The sequence below is a fragment of the Heptranchias perlo genome, chromosome 11 (assembly GCF_035084215.1).
Source record: "Heptranchias perlo isolate sHepPer1 chromosome 11, sHepPer1.hap1, whole genome shotgun sequence".
Taxonomy (NCBI): Eukaryota; Metazoa; Chordata; class Chondrichthyes; order Hexanchiformes; family Hexanchidae; genus Heptranchias; species Heptranchias perlo.
The window spans coordinates 3,405,391-3,427,558 of NC_090335.1; the positions used below are offsets into that span (position 1 = coordinate 3,405,391).

General features: G+C 42.9%; 1 protein-coding gene across 2 annotated transcripts in view; it reads right to left on the reverse strand.

The window, feature by feature from the left end:
- ppef1 (protein phosphatase, EF-hand calcium binding domain 1) overlaps positions 1-22,168 on the reverse strand; it is a 159,409-nt gene that overhangs the window by 43,508 nt on the left and 93,733 nt on the right. For both annotated transcript variants that reach the window (XM_067992435.1, XM_067992434.1), the window contains 2 exons: positions 5,116-5,301; positions 4,855-4,997 (listed from right to left, as the gene is read on the reverse strand). In XM_067992435.1, coding sequence (XP_067848536.1) covers positions 4,855-4,997; positions 5,116-5,301 — 329 coding nt within the window. The remainder of the gene's footprint in view (positions 1-4,854; positions 4,998-5,115; positions 5,302-22,168) is intronic.

The following is a 22,168-nucleotide window of genomic DNA, read 5'->3' on the forward strand; positions in this document are numbered from 1 at the left end:
GGCTTTAATTTTGCACACTAACCTCTTGTGTGGGACTTTATCAAAGGCCTTCTGAAAATCCAAATAAACCACATTCACTGGTTCTCCCTTATCCATTCTACCAGTTACATCCTCAAAAAACTCCTGTAGTTTGTCAAACATGATTTCCCTTTCATAAATCCACGTTGACTTTGTCTATTTCCATTGATATTTTCTAAGTGCCCTGTTATCACATCCTTTATAATAGACTCTAGCATTTTCCCTACTACTGATGTTAGGCTAACCGGTCTGTAGTTCCCTGTTTTCTCTTTCCCTTTTTTAAATAGTGGGGTTACATTTGCCACCCTCCAATCTGCAGGAACTGGTCCATAATCTATAGAATTTTGGAAGATGACAACCAATGCATCCACTATTTCCATGGCTACCTCTTTTAGTACTCTGGGATGCAGATTATCAGGCCCTGGGGATTTATCGGCTTTCAGTCCCATTAATTTCTCCAGCACTATTTTTTTACTGATACTAATTTCCTTTAATTCCTCCTTCTCACTCGTCCCTTGGTTCCCTAGCATTTCTGGGAAGTTATTTGTGTCCTCTTCTGTGAAGACAGAACCAAAGTATTTGTTTAATTGCTCTGCCATTTCCTTGTTCCCCATTATAAATTCTCCCGTTTCTGACTGTAAGGTATCTACATTTGTCTTCACTAATCTTTTTCTTTTTACATACTTGTAGAAGCTTTTACAGTCCACTTTTATGTTCCTTGCAAGTTTACTCTCATACTCTATTTTTCCCCTCTTAATCAATCTCTTGGTCCTTTTTTGCTGAATTCTAAACTGCTCCCAATCCTCAGGCTTTCTACTTTTTCCAGCAACTTTATATGACTCCTCTTTGGATCTAATACTATCCTTAATTTCTTTTGTTAGCCATGGTTGGGCTGCTTTTCCTTTTGTGTTTTTGTGCCAGAAAGGAATTTATAATTGTTGCAATTCATGCATTCGTTCCTTAAATGTTAACCATTGCCTATCCACCGTCATGCCTTTTAATGAAGCTTCTTAATCTACCATAGCCAACTCACTCCTCATACCTTCATAGTTTCCTTTGTTTAGATTTAGGACCCAAGTTTCAGATTGAACTACTTCACATTCCATCTTAACAAAGAATTCTATCATGTTATGGTCACTCTTCCCTAAAGGACCCCGCACAACCAGGTTATTAATTAACCCCTTCTCATTGCACAATACTCAATCTAGGATAGCCTGTTCCCTGGTTGGCTCCTCAACGTACTGGTCTAAAAAAACATCTCATACACACTCCAGGAATTCATCCTCCACAATATTATTGCTAATTTGGTTTGGCCAGTCTATATGTAGATTAAAGTCACCCATGATTACTGTAGTACCCTTGTTACATGCATCTCTAATTTCCTGTTTGATGCTATCCCCTACATTGATCTTCACAACAGAGAGGATGGCCTCATGAGAGGTGAGAAGCATGGAACCATTGTGGCATTGCATGAGGGAACAAATGATGTGAGGGATCAAAAGTCCTTTCTCTTGCTGGATAACTACAGGATCTTGGTGCATGCACTAAAGGACAAGGGAGCAAAGGTGGTCCTCTCTGGCCGCCTTCCACTGCAATAGGGTTCTACAGAAAGGAACAGCAGAATCATTGGGCTCAACCTGTGGCTCGAGGACCTATGGAAGAGGGAGAGACTTACTTTTATTGACAACTGGGGAATTGTTCAGTGGCAAGGTCAGCATTTTAGGAGGGATGGCCTCCATCTTAATTTTCTGGGTGCACAGATGTTTTTTGAGAATTTTGAGGTAGCCTTTGGGGAGCATTTAAATTAGTTCAACCAAAGTTTAGAATAGATAAACCAGCCAGTAGTTTTACCAGGGTAGTTAGCTCCAAAAGACTACCCAGATTTTCTAAAGGTAAGGCACAGAAAAGGAATGGTACCCAGAGTCAGCTAGCTAACAAATCATTGAAATGCTTCTATGCTAATACAAGAAGTCTTAAAAATAAAGTGCAGGAACTACAATCTTATTGTTGGCTAGGGGCTGCAGAAAGTAACCTGAGACGTCAGCTGCTGATACACACAGGCAGGAATGACTTTTGAACCGAAAATACCCTTTTCGGGTATTATCCTTTATATTCTGTGACCACTCAGGGAGTGTCAGAGAAACTTAGTGGGTGTGCATTTAGATCTTAGTTTGGGTATAAAACTGTATAACCTGGTGTAAACTGCATGCCTATATCTAACCAGACATATAAGCTATATGTATATGATCTAATGGCGTGAATCAAGTGAATTGAGAATTAAGAGAGAATTGAAACTTCTCCTCTTTGTACTAAGCCAGTGACCGTAACCAGTGACCTCCGGTCAACATTAGGTAGCATTAGAAATCCCAGATGTTATAGGTGTTACTGAGATATGGCTAGATTTAAAAGGTGGTGCTGAATGCCATATCTCAGGGTATAACTGTTTTAGGAAAGACAGAATAGGTCAGAAGGGAGGATGTTTAGCCTTATTTGTCAGAAATAATCTGCCTGCTGTGGCAAGACATATTAGCACATCAGCAGCAGCTTGGATTCAATTAGTCCAAGCCAATGGCCCCAAGTTTATGATTGGCGCCTGTTATAGACTCCAGGACAGGCATCTATAGCTGATGAGGAACTTTGTTCACAATTTGCTAAGGCTTCTAGCCTGGGCCCAATTTGTATTATGGGAGACTTCAACTTTCCTTTTATTAAATGGTCTGATGCTGAACCATCTAGTCTAGTGGAGAGAGTAGTTGAGACATTTGTAGACACCATCAATGATTGTTTCCTTACACTGCATGTTAGCGAGGCAACTAGGGATGTGGTTTTTAGCAGTGACCCTCGTGCTGTACCAAATCTCCATGTGGGGAACACCTGGACAGCTCTGATCATAATATCATTGTGTTTCATCTTATTGGCCAATCCAAGGCTGCAGCCAATCTAATGCTGGACCCAGATTTTAAGAGGGCTAACTTTACAAAAATGGCTGAAGGTCTAGCAAAAGTTGAGGCAACCTACTAGATAGGTAATCAAGTACCAAGGACAAATGGGTTCTATTTAAAACCATTCCCAAACAGAATGAAGTTATGCATGTCCAAATGGTTAAAAGAAGGGCACGAGGTAAAACAAAACTATTATGGTTGATGAGGAATGTACAGAGGCAAATTCGAACGAAACTGAAGGCATTCTACACTCTTAAGGCATTTAACACAGGAGAACAGGGAAAAGTATCGCATGAAATTAAGGAAGCCAAAAACAGCCATAAGATTAGCCAAGAGAGCTCAGGAAAAAAAGATGGTGCGTAATTGTGGCAGTAATAACAAATGATTTTTAGCTATGTCTATGTTTGAGAAAGTGCTGCATAATAAGCTTGTCAGCAAAATTGAAGCCCATGGAATAAAAGGGGCAGTGGCAGCATGGGTACAGAATTGGCTAAGTGACAGGAAACAAAGAGTAGTGGTGAATAGTTATTTTTCGGACTGGAGGAAGGTGTACAGTGGTGTTCCCCAGGGGTCGGTACTAGGACCACTGCTTTTTTTGATATATATTTTGATATATATTAATGACTTGGACTTGGGTGTACAGGGCACAATACAAAACTTGGAAGTGTAGTAAACAGTGAGGAGGATAGTGATAGACTTCAAGAGGACATAGACAGGCTGATGGAATGGGCAGACATTTTGGCAGGAAGAATGAGGAGAGGCAATGTAAACTAAATGGTACAATTCTAAAGGGGGTGCAGGAACAGAGAGATCAGGGGGTATATGTGCACAAATCTTTGAAGGTGGCAGGACAGGTTGAGAAAGCAGTTAAAAAAGCATTTGGGATCCTGTGCTTTATAAATAGAGGCATACAGTACAAAAGCAAGGAAGTCATGATGAACCTTTATAAAACTCTGGTTTGGCCACAACTGCAGTATTGTGTCCAGTTCTGGGCACCGCACTTTAGGAAAGATGTGAAGGCCTTAGAGAGGGGACAGAAGAGATTTACTAGAATAACTCCAGGGATGAGGGACTTCAGTTACGTGGATAGACTGGAGAAGCTGGGGTTGCTGAAAGGATGGTGGAAGCAGATTCAATCATGGCTTTCAAAAAGGAATTGGATAAATACTTGAAGAGAAAAAATTTGCAGGGCTTCGGGGAAAGAGCGGAGGAGTGGGACTAACTGGATTGCTCTTACAAAGAGCCAGCATGGCTCGATGGGCCAAATAGCCTCTTTCTGTTCTGTAACCATTCTATGATTCTAACTCGCCAAAAAAATGTACATCAAGTCATTTCAAGTCTAAGCACCCTTTTCATGGCGTGGTAAGTCTTAATTACTGCCAAATAACCTCTCTGGTACTGAAAATTAACTTTTACAAGTGTGGAGTCTCAGTCCTTCAGATTTTAATTGTTGGACATTTTTAAAAAAAGATTTTTTTAATTTTTTTTTTACTTTATCTTTCTGTCTCTTAATTCAATCTTTCTTACCCTCTCTATTTCACTTACTGTACCTGATTTGACATTGAATTCATTATTCTAACTTACACTTCCTGGTTCTGTGTCTGTGCTACGCATCAACGATGCTTCAATCTGATTGGTTAAGGGGATACACAGCAGCTTGCTCCGTTCACACAGGTCCCAGATGCCCGGGAGAGGGGGCTATGTTAGATTGAGGGCCCAATGAGAGGAATTTGCCGTTCAAAAGACCATGAAAAGTCTTTGGGCAAGCCTAATGGTAACAAGCAGTGGGCCCATTCGTTCACTGCTCACAGGAAAATCTGGCCCATTATGTGGACAACCTAGAAAGCTCTACCAGAGAGGGAACAATACGTGGCTGCTTCTGTACTGCACTCACCTTTGGTGAAGAGTCAGCTTCCTTGTAGATTTACTAACTTGATACTGGATAAAACGAGGCACCAGGTCAGGACCCAATTTGACATAAGCCCCACGATTGCTGCCCTCTTCATAGTAATTAGAGGCAGAAAAAATAGTAATAACCTGCATTAAAAACATTTCATTTAGCTCTCTGCAAATTAAATTCTAGATAAGCATGTTTTCACTGACATAAGCTACAAGTTAATAAACCAGAGGAAAGGAGCTAACATCTCTAGTTTACCTTTCCGTTGTGGCACAGTTCATAGCCTTCCTGTTTGCACTCATGTGATCGTATCAATAGCTTTAAGTTGTACTTTTTGAGCATCCTTTCCGTGACATCTGGGCCAAAGTAACAGCCTCCCCCTCGGACGTTGTTTGGGATACAGCCATTTTGATTTTTAGGGTCACTCCAAAGAATGTCCACAATCTATGAAAAGATAAATAAGTGAATAAATGTTCATTTCGTGGATCCCAAGAACACAGATACTGACAGATCTCTGAAGATCTTTATCAACAGACACTGTACTCACCACTGACCATTGATTTTATAACAGCAATAGACTGAGCAGCACTGAACAGAAGAACAGAAGAAATAGGAGCAGGAGTAGGCCACACGGCCCCTCGAACCTGCTCCGCCATTCAATCAGATCATGGCTGATCTTCAACCTCAACTCCACTTTCCCGCCCAATCCCCATATCCCTTCATTCCCCTAGAGTCCAAAAATCTATCAATCTCAGTCTTGAATATACTCAACGACTGAGCATCCAAAGCGCCATGGGGTAGAGAATTCCAAATATTCACAAGCCTCTGAGTGAAGAAATTCCTCCTCATCTCAGCCTTAAATGGCTGACCCCTTATCCTGCGACTAAGCCCCTTAGTTCTAGACTCTCCATCCATGGGGAACAATCACTCAGCATCTACCCTGTCAAGCCCCCTCAGGATGTAATATGTTTCAATCAGATTACCTCTCATTCTTCTAAACTCCAGAGAGTTTTGGCCCATTCTACTCAATCTCTCCTCATAGGACAACTCTCTCACCCCAGGAATTAATCTAGTGAACCTTAGTTGCACCGTCTCTAAGGCAAGTATATCCTTCTTTAGATAAGGAGGCCAAGACTGTACGCAGTACTCCAGGTGAGGTCTCACCAAAGCCCTGTATAATTGTAGTAAGACTTCCTTACTTTTGTACTCCAACCCTCTTGCAATAAAGGCCAACATGCCATTTGCCTTCCTAATTACTTGCTGTATCTGCATGTTAACTTTCTGTGTTTCTTGTACGAGGACACCCAAGTCTCTCTGAACACCTACATTTAATAGTTTCTCACCATTTAAAAATTATTCTGTTTTTCTATTCTTCCTACCAAAGTGAATAACCTCACATTTCCCCACATTATACTCCATCTGCCACCTTCTCACCCACTCACTTATCCTGTCTATATCCCTTTGCAAACTCTTCAGGCTCATGATGGCGGGTTGGCAGCGGGGGGAGGGGGGAGGTGGGGGTGAAGGTGTGTGTGGCAAACCTGAATAAAGAAAGCTTACTCAGCCTGATTGATAGGCTGGCTGCCAACAGGAGCTGCAAAGCTGGGGTGGGGGGGGCCGAGAAAGAGAGAGAGCGAGACCTCATCAGGGGCTGGAACAGAAGATCGGGGGGGGAGGGGGGAAGAGAGTGGAAGATTGGGCGTGAAGAGGGGGGGACATTCGGGGGGAGAAGAGGGGGAGATTGAGGGGGAGAGATCGGGGGGGAGAAGAGGGGGGAGAAGAGGGGAGATCGGGGGGCGTGAAGAGGGGGAGATCGGGGGGGCGAAGAGGGGTAGATCGGGGGGGCGAAGAGGGGGAGATCGGGGGGGCGAAGAGGGGGAGAAGAGGGGGAGATCGGGGGGGAGAATAGGGGGAGATCCGGGGGGGAGAAGAGGGGAGATCGGGGGGGAGAAGAGGGGGAGATCGGGGGGGGCGAAGAGGGGGGGGGATCAGGGGGGGCGAAGAGTGGGAGATCGGAGGAGTGAAGAGGGGGAGATCGGGGGGGGAGAAGAGGGGGAGATCGGGGGGGAGAAGAGGGGGAGATCGGGGGGGTGAAAAGGGGGGGGATCGGAAGGCGAAGAGGGGGACACGGGGGTTGAAGAGGAGGAGAGTGGAGAGGTAGAGTTTGGATATCGGAGCAGGGTGGAAAGGTGGGTTGATTTTGTGTTTTAACTTTGTGCAATGGTTTTTTATTTAATTTATTTTGGGTTTTTTTCCTGATCCGGCCCTGGTTTCACCAGGTGTGAATCAGAAGCCGTGGGAAAGCCGCCCAGTTAAGTTAAAAATCATTCTAACTACCTAATATGTCACAAGTACCTTAAGTACCTCAATGAGGTACATTTGGTTCTTTAACTATCATCTCATCGGCTTTAATTGCCGCCGGGACTTCTGGATTCGGGACGCCCGCGCACAGGCTCGTCTGTGGGGAACTCGGAAGTCGGGGGGTTGGAGCCGGCTTCTGAACCCGTTCTGCATTTCTGCAATTTTCACAGCCCCCCCACCCTTAACGCACCCGCAATTGAGCCCTTTCTGTCCTCCTCACAGCTTACTTTCCCACCTAGCTTTGTATCGTCAGCAAACTTGGATACATTACACTCGGTCCCTTCATCTAAGTCATTAATATAGATTGTAAATAGCTGAGGCCCAAGCACTGATCCTTGCAGCACCCCACTAGTTACAGCCTGCCAACCTGAAAATGACCCGTTTATCCCTACTCTCTGTTTTCTGTCTATTAACCAATCCTCTATCCATGTTAATATATTACCCCCAACCCCATGAGCCCTTACCTTGCGTAACAACCTTTTATGTGGCACCTTATCGAATGCCTTTTGAAAATCCAAATATACGACATTCACTGGTTCCCCTTTATCTACCCTGCTAGTTACACCCTCAAAAAACTCTCATAGATTTGTCAAACACGAGTTCCCTTTCATAAAACCATGTTGACTCTGCCTAATCATATTATGATTTTCTAAGTGCCCTGTTACCACTTCCTTAATAATGGATTCCAGCATTTTCCCGACGACTGATGTCAGGATAACTGGCCTGTAGTTCCCAGTTTTCTCTCTCCCTCCTTTCTTCAATAGCAGGGTTACATTTGCTACCTTCCAATCCGCTGGGACTGTTCTAGAATCGAGGGAATTTTGGAAGATCACAACCAATGCATCCACCATCTCTGCAGCCACATCTTTTAGAACCCGAGGATGTAGGCCGTCAGGTGCGGGGGATTTATTGGCTTTTGTGAAGATAAATACAAAATATTTGTTTACCGTCTCTGCTATTTCCTGATTCCCCATTATAATTTCTCCTGTCTCAGCCTCTAAGGGACCAATGTTTACTTTTGCTAATCTCTTCCTTTTTACATACCTGTAGAAGCTCTTACAATCCGTTTTTTTATTTTTCGCTAGTTTACTTTCATATTCGATTTTCTCCCTTTTTATCAATTTTTTGGTCGTCCTTTGCTGGTTTCTAAATCTCACCCAATCCCCAGGCTTATTACTCTTCTTGGCAACATTATAGGCCTCTTCTTCCAATCTAAAACTCTCCTTAACTTCTTTAGTTAGCCACGGGTGGATCACTTTTCCTGTGGAGTTTTTATTTCTCAATGGAATATATATTTTGTTGAGAATATTGAAATATTTCTTTAAATGTTTGCCATTGCTTTTCAACCATCATACCCTTTAATTTAATTTCCCAATCCACCTTAGCCAACAAGGGTTAGTTTCAACTAGGGTTTGTTGCTAAAATTATTTTAGTGCTTTTGTGTTATTGACTAACATAAATTAATTGATCAAAGACACAAAAAAAGTTACATCTCTCTCCTTCTGTAACTATTTTCTTCTCTCTCATTTTGTAATTCTTTCTGTCGCTTTCTCTTTTTTGGTTGAGTATTAGTATTAATATTATTATTCTATTATTTTACTGTCCATACCTACTTTTAACCATCACCCATCTCCAATCTAGCCTTTATTACTAAAGTCTTGGAACACATGATTACCTCACAATTACTCCCACCACTCCCTGTTGGAAACTCTCTCTTCGGACTACAGTCCTACTTACAGCAATAAGACCATACTGGTCAAGATCATTACTTGATATCCTGTGTGACTGTGGCCATGGCTTGATGTCCTTCTTCATCTTCCTCTATCTCTCAGCTGCCTTGCACACAATTAACAATTCCATCTTCCTCAAACGTCGTTACATTTCCTGCAATCTTCTCCTGTGCCCACATGGTCATCTTCAGTGTACTCCAGTTTCCATCCCTGCCTCCCCATTATTTACATGCTGCCCCCTTGATTACAACATCCAGAAGCATGGGGTCACCTTTCACATGTTCACCCCTCCAGCAACCCCAAAACAGTTGTCACTCCCTCCAACTGCCTAAACAACATTAAGACCTGGATCAACCAAAACTTCCTCCAGCTTAAATATCAGAAAACCAAAGCCATCCTCTTTGGTTTCTGCAAACACATATTTGCCTCTGGCCTCAATTCCATGAGCATTCCCTCCACAGTCCTCCTCAGTGCAGTGCTCTCTTGTCATAGTATCATAGTAGGTAAAGGACAGGAGGCGGCCATTCGGCCCATTGTGCCTCTATCCAATTAGTCTCATTCCCCATACCCCTGTAGCTCCCACCTGTCGACTAGTATGGGTATAGCCATTGGAAGTGATTTGGTGCCTACAATTCAACAAGGGGGAGTGGAATCACTAGAGAGCGCTGTTATGGAAGTGGACCATGAAAGAGAGATGTTTGAGGAGGATGGAATCATTGACAGTATCGAAGGCAGTGAAGAGGTCAAGGAAGGACAGTGGAGTGCAGAACCTTGGCATCCTGAGTTCAGCTTCTATCCCCATTATCCATATTCGTCACTGAAACATTTTTCATTATTTGCCTCCACCCAAACCTCTCTCCTCTACCACTGAAACCCTAATCCATGCCTTTATAACCCTGCAGATAGATTTCTGCAACACTCTTTATATCAGCTTTCCTGATTCCACCTTCCATAAGCTACAAATTATTCAAACACTAAGCCCTGCATCCCCATTATCATTCCTGGTTAAGTTCCACTATCCCCCCATGTACCAGAGAATTGACTTTAAAGGAGCAATTTTAACCCTACCTGTCTGGCAGAAACCAGGTGGGTGGGCAGTTAAAATTGGCTGGGTGACTTACCAGCTGATGTCCTGCCTGGGTATCGCCATCTTCAATTCTAACATCTCTTCTACATAGGCGACCAAGGCAATCGCCTGAAGCTGGCCAGGTCCTTCTTTACATTTACGGATCGGGGTCCGTGATGTCATTAGGACCTGACTGCAATTTTAATTGTGGGCTGAGTGGGGAAGCTGTTCTGTTCTTGCCGCCAGGTGAAAACAGCAGGAAGAGGACCCTGGACCAGAGCAGCCATGTAGGCAATTTATCTTTACTATCTTTGTGGGGTCGGGAAGAGCAGGAGGTTCTCGGCAAGGAAAGTTTAGGCCTCCCTGCCTCGGGCTCCTCCGCCCCCTTCCCTTCCAACCAGATCCTCCCGATAGCCCCTCCCTACAACTTACCTTCTTGCCCGAACTTCTGTTTCTGCCCACCGGCCAACTGCCGCTCCGAGGCAGAAGTTAAACTTCCCTGGGCCTCACGCTACCATGGTCAGTGGGTGGGTGGGGGGGGGGGAGGGGGTTTGGCCTTTGCTCAAATCCTATTCCAAGTTAAAATCAGGGCTTAAGATTCCCATTTTTACCGTAAAATTCCAGCCTCGTCCCTCTCTATCTCCACTCCTTCGACACCAGCTCCCTACCCAGTGAATACTGCCCCCTCCCCACCGTTGGATCCTTCAGACACTATACCCCCACTCTCTGAAATTCTGATCCCCAGCATCTATGGCTTGTCACCTCACTCCCTGTTTCCTCAAGAGCCTTCTGTATGATCGTGCTTTTGCCTCCCCCTTTCTCCCTCTTCCTTGCTATAAAGCACTCAGAGACATCTCTCTGTGACTTTAAAAATAGAAGTTGTTGGGGGGAAAAAAAATTGGAAAGTGGCCGTTTTTGGGCGCGGGTAGCGTGATGTGCTACGACCCCGTGCGCTGGTGAGACGCGACTTTCCGCCGGCCTGAGGACCCACCTGCAATCAGCGTTCCATTCCAGGCCTTGAAGGTGGAATCAATGCAATTCGCACTTTTCACCACCAGGGGGAGCCTACTCTCTTAAAGGGAGGATGTTTCTTAGAAATCTCTTAAAGGTAGCTGGTACCTGTTACTTGATGAAAATAACAGTCCACTGTCTGCACGGAGTCTGAACGGAGATCAGACCTCGCACATATAAAACACAGATGCAGGTCCCATCCCTATGTTTACACACTGATGAGTTTTGTTAAAACATTGAATAAAGGTTGCGCACTCCTAAATCCCACATCCTCCAATCTGCACACCAGACCTCACCGATCTGCCGATCTGAGTTGGTACCAGGCCTGCAAGAGTGCATGCACCAAGGTTCTCTGCTGATGCTTGGTACAAAAGATGAACAGAAGGAGGGACATCCTATATCCGCAGGGGAGGGGGGGGGAGGGGGGTGGAGGGGCAAGAGGCCCTCCAGACATATATCCAAAAGGCAGTGGGAGGCAGTGGGGGACGAAGTCAATGCCAGGCGCACAGCATCATGAACATGGTTGCAGTGCAGGAAGAAGTTCAATGCTTTGACATGAGTGGTCAAGGTGAGTGAGGTCAACAGTCAAGTGGCGTCTCCCACCAACTGCACCACACACTACACCCCCATCACCCACATACCAACAAACTCTTTCCATCAGTACTCAACTCTTCCAACCAGATGCTTCCTCTCACCCTTACAAATTACCACTGTTGCAAGCTGCCCACTCACAACGCACAGGCCACACCCAGTGGTAGCTATTCAACCATGGCAGGCACATCACCCAGACACACGTCCCGCTTTCTTGCAGGAGAAGGTGGCGCATATCAGGAGGCAGCAAGTGGCAGTGGCATTTAGCCCCTCGAGCCTGTTCCACCATTCAATGAGATCATGGTGGACCTGTGACCTAGCTCCATATACCTGCCTCAGCCCCATATCCCTTAATATAAGAACATAAGAACATAAGAAATGGGAGCAGGAGGAGGCCAATAGGCCCCTCAAGCCTGCTCCGCCATTCAATAAGATCATGGCTGATCTGATCCGAACCTCAAATCTAAATTCATGTCCAATTTCCTGCCCACTCCCCGTAACCCCTAATTCCCTTTACTTCTAGGAAACTGTCTATTTCTGTTTTAAATTTATTTAATGATGTAGCTTCCACAGCTTCCTGGGGCAGCAAATTCCACAGACCTACTACCCTCTGAGTGAAGAAGTTTCTCCTCATCTCAGTTTTGAAAGAGCAGCCCCTTATTCTAAGATTATGCCCCCTAGTTCTAGTTTCACCCATCCTTGGGAACATCCTTACCGCATCCACCCGATCAAGCCCCTTCACAATCTTATATGTTTCAATAAGGTCGCCTCTCATTCTTCTGAACTCCAATGAGTAGAGTCCCAATCTACTCAACCTCTCCTCATATGTCCACCCCCTCATCCCCGGGATTAACCGAGTGAACCTTCTTTGTACTGCCTCGAGAGCAAGTATGTCTTTTCTTAAGTATGGAGACCAAAACTGTATGCAGTATTCCAGGTGCGGTCTCACCAATACCTTATATAACTGCAGCAATACCTCCCTGTTTTTATATTCTATCCCCCTAGCAATAAAAGCCAACATTCCGTTGGCCTTCTTGATCACCTGCTGCACCTGCATACTAACTTTTTGATTTTCTTGCACTAGGACCCCCAGATCCCTTTGTACTGCAGTACTTTCCAGTTTCTCGCCATTAAGATAATAACTTGCTCTCTGATTTTTCCTGTGAACCCTTGGTTCACAGAAATCTATCAATCTCAGATTTAACATTCACAAGTGAACTAGTGAGAATCCCTACGTGGTCAGTTTTCGGTAAAATATTAAGATGCCTATGTGGCAAAGAAGCAGAATGCAAAATGGTTAGAAAGGGTTAATTAGTTAGTAACTGAGATTGGTACAGGTGGCCTGGCCTCCTGCTGGGCCATATGTTTGCGTAGTCAGCAGGGTTGCATGGTCTTAGCAATGTAGAGTCTTTGATGTGATTCAAGGACTGGTCTGAATGTCTCCATGTTTATGGCAGATCAATATAGGTAACGAGCTTAGCCAAAGTTGAAAGACATTCCAGGTTGGGAGATAAGGAACAGAAGGAACAGGGAAGAACATTCCAAGTTGGAAGGTGAGGAAGTATCCCCTTTGATGTCTAACAGCAACATGATCAGCACATGGACGATCTATGATTGGCCGGAAATAATGTAACCTCGCATGGCAACCTATGCCCGGCTTATGATTGGTGTTGACCCTCGTTAAGTATGTTCCAACCCTATTCATCTGTATAAAAACGTGTGGATCTCTGTATGTTTTTGTTCTTGCTCTGCCAGCATAGAGGGACTCTATCAGGAGTCCAAATCAATGCTGCAGACTAAGAACCCTGCTATTAAAGATGTGTTGAACTTTAAAATGTATTCGACTTCAGTTTTTACTGAACCAGACTGAGGGGAAAGAATCCGGATCGTCATTTGGTGGCAGCGGTGGGATCTTAACGGTCGTTCACCGAGAGTTCGCGGAGTAAGAGGCGGATTGTCTCAGACACGGAGGAAGGAAATGGCGCCCCGATGTAAGTAGTCTTAATTTACTACGTCGGTTTTCCTCCAATCCGTCAGTCTGACGACGAATCGTCCAATCGCTAACACTCGTGTGGCGTCCTTGCAAGATTCAGGTCAGTCTGGCGAATACACAGAAATAGCAGGAAGAGGTCAGTGGTCGAATATCACTGAGGGAATAACTTGTAAGCGGTAGGTCAGTGGTTAATATCACTGAGGGTAGTCAGGGTTTAAGTTCCTGATGATTGGATATAAACAGGAACTATTGATAAAACTTAGATGCCGCCAAAAAGGCTCAGGAATTAATTTGGAAAAATAACAGAGGTACCACAGCCAAAGAACTAATTGCTTTATGGAGACAGTACTGTAAAAAAAAAATGGATAGAATTAAGTGACTAGACAAATGTTTAAAAGACAGAGACCCGAAAAAGAAAGGTTTTGTTGTGTAAGTGTACTGTCCCTTTAAAAAGCCTGTCTTGATCAGTGTTTTTTTTGTCGGTGTGGGCCACGCCCCCTTCTTACTGTGTCTTGCGTGTTTTCTTCCTTTGTGTAATGTATCTGTCTTGTCGTGTGTTTAATTCTGATACTGCTGAATTGAAATTGGAGTTATTGAGGTTAAGTGACCTATTAAATTCTGGTTCTTATAAAGTGTGGGCATGTTAAATTCCAGACATGGGATCTTCAAAAAATTGGCATTTTGAATGTTTATTTTGTGATTGGCTGTGGTTTAAAAAGAGGTTAAAAATTAACGGGATAGATTAAGAAAACTATCAGGATCATTGTGATAGGAAAAGTCGGAAAGCTGGAACAGCTCGGAGCGTTGATTATAATCACATCCACTAAAAGTATGTGAGAAAATAGTGTGCAAAAATATAGTATAAAGCAATCCACAAATGTGAGAAGTAAAAAAATCAGTCAAACCTGTGTGAAGTGAAATTTTGAAGGTGGGAACTTAATCTCAAAAGGGAGAAGGATCAAGTTACTCCTACCACAAGAGCAAGTTAATATTAACCCCTTCCATCCCAAGAAGCCAGACTGTCGTGCCAAGACCAGTTCAAACAGATAGAAATGACCCAGTCGGTTGAGAACTGTCTGAGGCTTGCCCAGAACACAGGTGAACATGAGGTAACAATTGGTATAGGTTATATTAGTAAAATTGTCCCAATTACTCGGGAATGCCAAAGGCTACAATTGACTGAGATATAAGTTTTCACGCTACTGTGAAAAATTGATAAGAAAGGAATGTAAAACAAATCATATGAAAAGGAAGCATAGGTTAGACAATTGGAAGTCCATTACTTGAGCTATGTACTGACACAGGGTACTAAACACCTATCAGTTTTACCCCGCCACAGTATGATAAGGAAGTTTTGACAAGTTCTGGGGCTATTCAATTTTATTTGAAATTAATAGTAGAATACAAGATCTGACCAAAGAGGGGAGACCTTCCCTGACAAATTATATAACTCGCATTGAGAATGCTAAGAAAACTCAACAATTAGATCAACACCTCCTAACTCAAGTGTTAAAACAAAGAGCGACATGGAATGGAGGTGGACATCGTAAAAAGAGATAGGCAAATATGGAGACGTAAAGATCTGTGATAAGTGATATAGCAACTGCCTTTGCCTCAGTTGTTAACACCATTGATTTGACAACATTAGATCAAAAGGTCAGAGATTTAGGGTCTCGCATTAAAGATATATTAAAAGATAAATGAAAATACAGATAAGGAATTGTCTGAGGATCAAATGCTGACCATATATTTGCAAAGGATAGCTACAGTGCTAGAAACACATGCCCAAACCATTAATAAATTAATAAAAGAGGAATATAACGTATCTTAGCAGGCGGCTGCTAATGATATCTGCTTAATGTGGTTACATCTTGAAAACACAGAGATTAGGACTTGGAGTTAGAAATTCCAGTCTGCAGCCCTGCGTACATCTGTATGTGGGAGAGACCGTGTTTATTTCAGACAGGCTGCGTGCTTCAGAGAGAGAGCAAGAGTGGAACTAGGCAATTTCTCTCTCCTGTTTTGTTTTCTGAATTTGTTTTGGGTATAGGGATTATTCCTTTGGATAAATAAATAATAAATGAAGATTTGACAAATTAATCACTTGGGCTCTCAAGAAGAGCCGCAATGGATTTTCTGTGTTTCTTTTAAAACAGGTGACCCTGGTTTTTTTTTGGGACCACGTGAGTGTGGATGGTGCAGGATTACCAAGAGTAGTTACAAAGTTACGGTGCAACCTTTGCTGGAGAAATTTGGTGCAGGAAACGATCCAGTGGTGTTAAAGATTTAAGACTTTAGCTGCAGACATCAGCGGATACCAAATGTCACAGCGTGGTGATATCAACCTGATTCTCTTCTTTTGAAAACATTTTGATTTGTTTTGTTTTAACCTATTTGTTGTCTTCCGCGACAGAGTGCTCGAGGTGGGGAGATATGGGAATTTCTCTAAAGTCATTGAATTGGGCATGATAAAAAATCAATCTGGCATAAATATACAATCTAGTGGAAGTCAGGAAAGTGTAGTTGAGAATAGTAAATTTCTCGTGGAGATATTTGTGTCCTTGCCTATAATGAATAATGAGAAAACTACACTCAATAGCCTGGCCACTACCCTGACATTGGGACCATGCAGGGGGAGATAAGCACTCTAGATACCCCTGATCTTTTTGATAAGATAACCTGAAAACCTAAGAGTGGCTACAGTGGACATAAAAGATACAAATGTATGTTGCCATCATCTGAAACGGAGATCAGGATGAAGAACATGATTACAAAGGCCTATGGCCTGGTGAGCTATTGCAACCACTCTTTAAACAAACCAGTTGCTTTTACAGGACTGAATCCTACAGGACATATGATGTGTGCCATGGAAAATGTTCGGAAATACCATGAGGAAGAAGGGACTGGCCAGCAGAAAGTTAATATCCAAGAACACTAAGCTCATTCCTATGAGATGCTGCTAGTATGCGGAGATACATGAAGAAGATACATTGAAGAATGAGTCTCAGACAGGCTCAGTTACTTGACAACAGCACAACAGGAAAATGGTTAATGTGGTCCAGGCGAGTGAGAAATCCTTTTAAACAAGGCACTGACACATGGTCCATAGAGAAACCAACTAATTAATGAAACAGTCAGGAAACATTGGTATCAATCAAAAGGACTGAAATTAAAGTAAAAAGGGACACAGTAATTTGGATTTCCAAAATTCAGGGTTAGGTTCCCATCAGTTAACAATAAAATTGGGAGAAACAATATTTAGAAGATATCCGTACAATGGATACAAAATTACAAGATTATGAGGGGCCCAGATAAAGTAGACAGGAAGTACCTGTTTCCCCTAGCAGAGGGTTCAAGAACTAGAGGACGTAGATTTAAGCTGATTGGCTGGAACAAAATTAAAGGGATGTGTTACTAGACATGCTGTCACTGTGTGTCCACATAGTGTTGGACACAGCCTAGAAGCACAGTGTGGGTTTAATAATACCGGTACCAATCCGGATATTAACTGTACCATGGAGGCCCTAGAGGCGGATCTAAAACCCACTTAAGTGGTATATGCCGGAGAGGGCGAATACTGTGTTACAACTAATTTGAAAACGTTTAAATATGCCAATCTAACTTGTGATATTTTAAGTCCAGAATTCTACTCCATTTCTGAAGTCCTGGTTCGGATTGGACCCGAGGAACTGGTAGAGATACATCGGCATAACCTCACCACCTTACAAGTTTCTGAGAATGTCAGAAAGGACTTAAAAGCATATCAGGACACATTTGGGTATCTGACACCCCTGTTGCCTAAATACTTGAAAGCATTGCGAATGGAGATACGCCTCTCCCAGAAGGTTTATTATAACCTACAACAGGACAGTAACAACATTAAGCATGACATTGACCAAATTAAAGTCACCACCTGGTGAAATGACCTCTGGAATTTGGGACTGAATATACAGATCCATCCTTGGATTAGATTAGTTTCATATGTATTAGTCGTAGTGCAGTTTGTTGTAATGTGCTTCTTGATTTCCATTGCATGTAATAAATGTAAGCAGAGGATGAAGGGTTTGGCAAAGATAGTAAAACAGAGCCTGGGTGAGAATGTCCCCATTGTCTCTGTGGTTTCAACTAAGAACACATCTTAATGGTACCGGGAGTAGCACCCGCTGGGGTAAGGTGCATGTAAAAGGGAAGACAATTATAGTTTGATAGGATTATCAGATGCTCTGCCTCTCTTCCACCCGGACTGGTGGCCAACACGAAGGGAACCTGGTTAAGATGAGGTACAGCATCTAATGGGATATTGTAGGGAGAATTTGGATTAAGGGATATAATGGGGAGGGCACCAATTCACAGGTGTAAAATGGTCTGAAAGGTACCATTCAGTCTAGTTAGGCTGGAAACAAAATATGAAGCACCATGGGATATTTGACTATGTTAGCCTTTTCAAACTAGCATGAATAGGTTTAGCTGACCAAGGACATTCGCAGCTTACTTGAGAGATGTTTAGAAGGAGTCTGTTCCTGAGAACAGATAAGAGTACAAAGGCGTATTGATGAAACATGTCTGTGTTCTATTGGGACTTCTCTAGTTCAAGGGCTAGTTATATTCATTGTTATAACTCTTATAGTTTATTGCTTACTTAAATGTTGCTGCGCTGCAGAACCTGCAGAACCAGTGAGCACCGTAATAATTGGTTGTCATAAAATGATAAAAGGGGGGAATGAGAATCCCTACGTGGTCAGTTTTCGGTAAAATATTAAGATGCCTATGTGGCAAAGAAGCAGAATGCAAAATGGTTAGAAAGGGTTAATTAGTTAGTAACTGAGATTGGTACAGATGGCCTGGCCTCCTGCTGGGCCATATGTTTGCGTAGTCAGCAGGTTTGCATGGTCTTAGCAATGTAGAGTCTTTGATGTGATTCAAGGACTGGTCTGAATGTCTCCATGTTTATGGCAGATCAATATAGGTAACGAGCTTAGCCAAAGTTGAAAGACATTCCAGGTTGGGAGATAAGGAACAGAAGGAACAGGGAAGAACATTCCAAGTTGGAAGGTGAGGAAGTATCCCCTTTGATGTCTAACAGCAGCATGATCAGCACATGGACGATCTATGATTGGCCGGAAATAATGTAACCTCGCATGGCAACCTATGCCCGGCTTATGATTGGTGTTGACCCTCGTTAAGTATGTTCCAACCCTATTCATCTGTATAAAAACGTGTGGATTTCTGTATGTTGTTGTTCTTGCTCTGCCAGCATAGAGGGACTCTATCAGGAGTCCAAATCAATGCTGCAGACTAAGAACCCTGCTATTAAAGATGTGTTGAACTTTAAAATGTATTCGACTTCAGTTTTTACTGAACCAGACTGAGGGGAAAGAATCCGGATCGTCACTAGCATCAACTGCCGTCTGTAGAAGAGCGTTCCAAACATCTCCCAGCCTTTGCGTGTAGAAGCATTTCCTAACTTCACTCCTGCACGTCCTGGCTCTAAATGTTAGGCTATGTCCCTGGGTCCTAGTATTCAAGTCTAGGAGACCTCCAAAAACAGTTACAAATGTCTCGGCAGCCAGAAGCGATAACCCAGCCACTAACCTGTAAATCCCGCATGGTCCCTTTAAATAGCACTGGTGGGGGGTCCTCCAGGCACTCTAAGACACATTCAGATGGTCGGGGTTAAGACTGTGTGTTGAGTTGAGTGTTAAGTCCCAAAATGGTGTCTATCACCGATTGAAGCCATTTTCTCCCTACTTTACATGATTCCAGCGTTCGTTATCTGCGCCTGCGCTAACTCCTATACCAAGATGGCGTCTGGCGCACGTCATGCTGGAAACGTGCGTGCGCATCCAAGACCCCATCTTGGATGTCAGAGAGGCCGTGTAGCGCTGAAACAGCGGGCACGACACGGCCCAATTGTCTTCTTTCTCACACTTTCAGAGGAACTTCCTTTTTTTGCTTTTCTCGCTATCTCTTTCTCTCCGTTTTTTTTTAGTTTTCATACTTTCCCTTCATTACCTGACATTCTTCCTGCTTCAAACCATTCCTTGCCACCCTATATGTTACTTTTAATTAATCCAGTCACTGTGGTGTTACCATAGCAACAAGCAGAATAAAAATAATTGATCTGCTGCCTTCCTGAAACTCAGTGTTATCCTCGGTAGACATCCCATTAGGTATCGTCGGAGGAGTTACCTGATCATATTTTCCTATGACTGCATCTCTCAACTTTCATTCGATGATGTGCTCTAAGCTAAACCTCAAATTTAAAGAGTATAAAACATTTTCAGCTCTGATAATCTTTATTGCCAAGCCCCTTCTCGTAGTGATATTAGCGAGTGAATGCTTAACATTTTGTTTACTATTTCACTAAAAGTGTTCACTATTCACATAGGATTACATAGAATTTACAGCACAAAACAGGCCATTCAGTGTAACAGGTCCATGCCGATGTTTGTGCTCCACTCGAGCCTCCTCCCTCCCTACTTCATCTAACCCTATCTATATTCAATATAAACAGATTACTGACTACACTAAAATAGTGGACAGACACCTGATATAATGAATGCATTAAGCATTCACCTGCTAATATAACAAATATCAATAGCTAGGGTTTTTAGACAGTTTAATCTTTCATTTTTTTTAATAAATGATGTTTGCTCACCACAGGCAATCATTGTTTTCAGTAATTTCCTTGCTGCTGATGCCTGAATGATTTTGTCAGGCAATGAGACTGGTACTTGCTTTAGGGAAATGTAAAGCCAATGAACTGAGGTATACTGTCAGTTCTGCACTGACCTCTGGGCGGGGAAAGTGGAGCCTCTATCATTGAGCCTAAATACTGGTGAATGTTTAATGTTAGTGGAGTGCCAATACAATAATTGATCCTTCGCTAATATAATAAAAGGTTTCTTGGCAATCCAACCAAATCAATCAAAGCCCAAACTCTAATTATGATGGCCCAGACTGTCCTGGAAATTTGTGCCATAGTAACGGTGCATCTACGGCGTACACCATTATTCGGGCACAGATTTTCCAGAAAATTATGGTGTAAATGACTTATGCCAAAACAGTATTGAAATTTAATTTCCTAGCTCTGCTGGTGACCTGTGTAAAATTGTTGGACTATAACTTGGTGTTGTAAAATTGTTTACAATTGTCAACCCCGGCATCTCCACATCACTGCTGGTGACCTGACAGTGGTGGGATTTCTCTGAGATCAGATTGGAAAATGGAGAGCTTTCTGTTTACATTCATAACAGGCATATTTGTACAATTTCCCAAATGTTAGAATATTGACTACATGGCTATTACTTATTGTACGTAAAGCCCCTTGAAGATCTCCTATAATTTGATCACACAATTAACTAAAACTCTGAAATCTCAAAAAAGCTCCCAGAAATAGTCAGAATTTACTTGAACTGGTATTCACATGAACAATGCATCCATTAGAAAACAATCTCGGCAAAAGCAACATTCTAATATCTTTTCAATATCTTATTTGAGGAAAATAATTTGTGCTTTGTTTTGAGGTGACAGAACACATTGTAGCAGATATAGCTACAGAGACCTGAGTCACATTAGCCTAATAAATAGCCTTGATCATAGCTTGTCTAGTTAATGGCCTCCTTCTGTGCTGTAACCATTCTATGATTCTAACATCAATTGTGGGGACGTTACTGGAACCTATCATTAAAGTCTGAGCACTAGGACAAGTAACAGCTGATCAAAGAGAGTCAGCATGGACTCGTGAAGGGTAGTTCACGTCTAGTTGAATTTTTTGAGGCGGTCGTTAGCATGGTGGACAGGGGAGTGCCTATGAATGTTGTTTATATGGACTTCCAAAAGCTATTTGATAAGGTTCCAAAGAAGAAATTAATAGCAGAAAAGAGAGTGCACAAAATTTAAGGTAACCTTGTGATGTGGGTCGGTAATTGGCTGGGAGATAGGAGACAGAGAGTAGGGATAAAGGGTTTGTTCTCTGATTGGCGGGATATGATAAGTGGTGCTCCCCAGGGGTGGGTACTGGGGCCTCAGCTTTTCACCATATATATCAATCAATTGGATGAAGGAATAGAGAGTTGTATATCTAAATTTGCAGATGACACCAAGTTAGGTGGCACAGTAAGTTGTGTAGATGGGAGCAGAAAGTTCCAAAGAGACATAGACAGACTAATTGAGTGGTCAAAACGATGGCAGATGGAGTTCAATGTGTGGACGTGTGAGGTCATTCACTTTGGATTGCAGAAAGACAAATCGGAATATTTTCTTAATGGTAAGTGATTAGGTGCCGTGGAGGAGCAAAGGGATATAGGGGTCCATGAACTCAAATCACTAAAAGCTGGTGCACTTGTATAAAAAGTAACCAAAAAGGCTAATGGAATATTGGCCTTTATCTCAAGAGGGTTGGAATACAAAAATGAGGAAGTGATGCTTCAGTTGTACAAAGCCTTGGTCAGACCCCATCTGGTGTTCTGCAATATGTTCTGGGCACCGCACCTCAGGAAGGATATAATGGCCTTGGAGGGGGTGCAGCACAGATTCACCAGAATAATACCAGGGCTT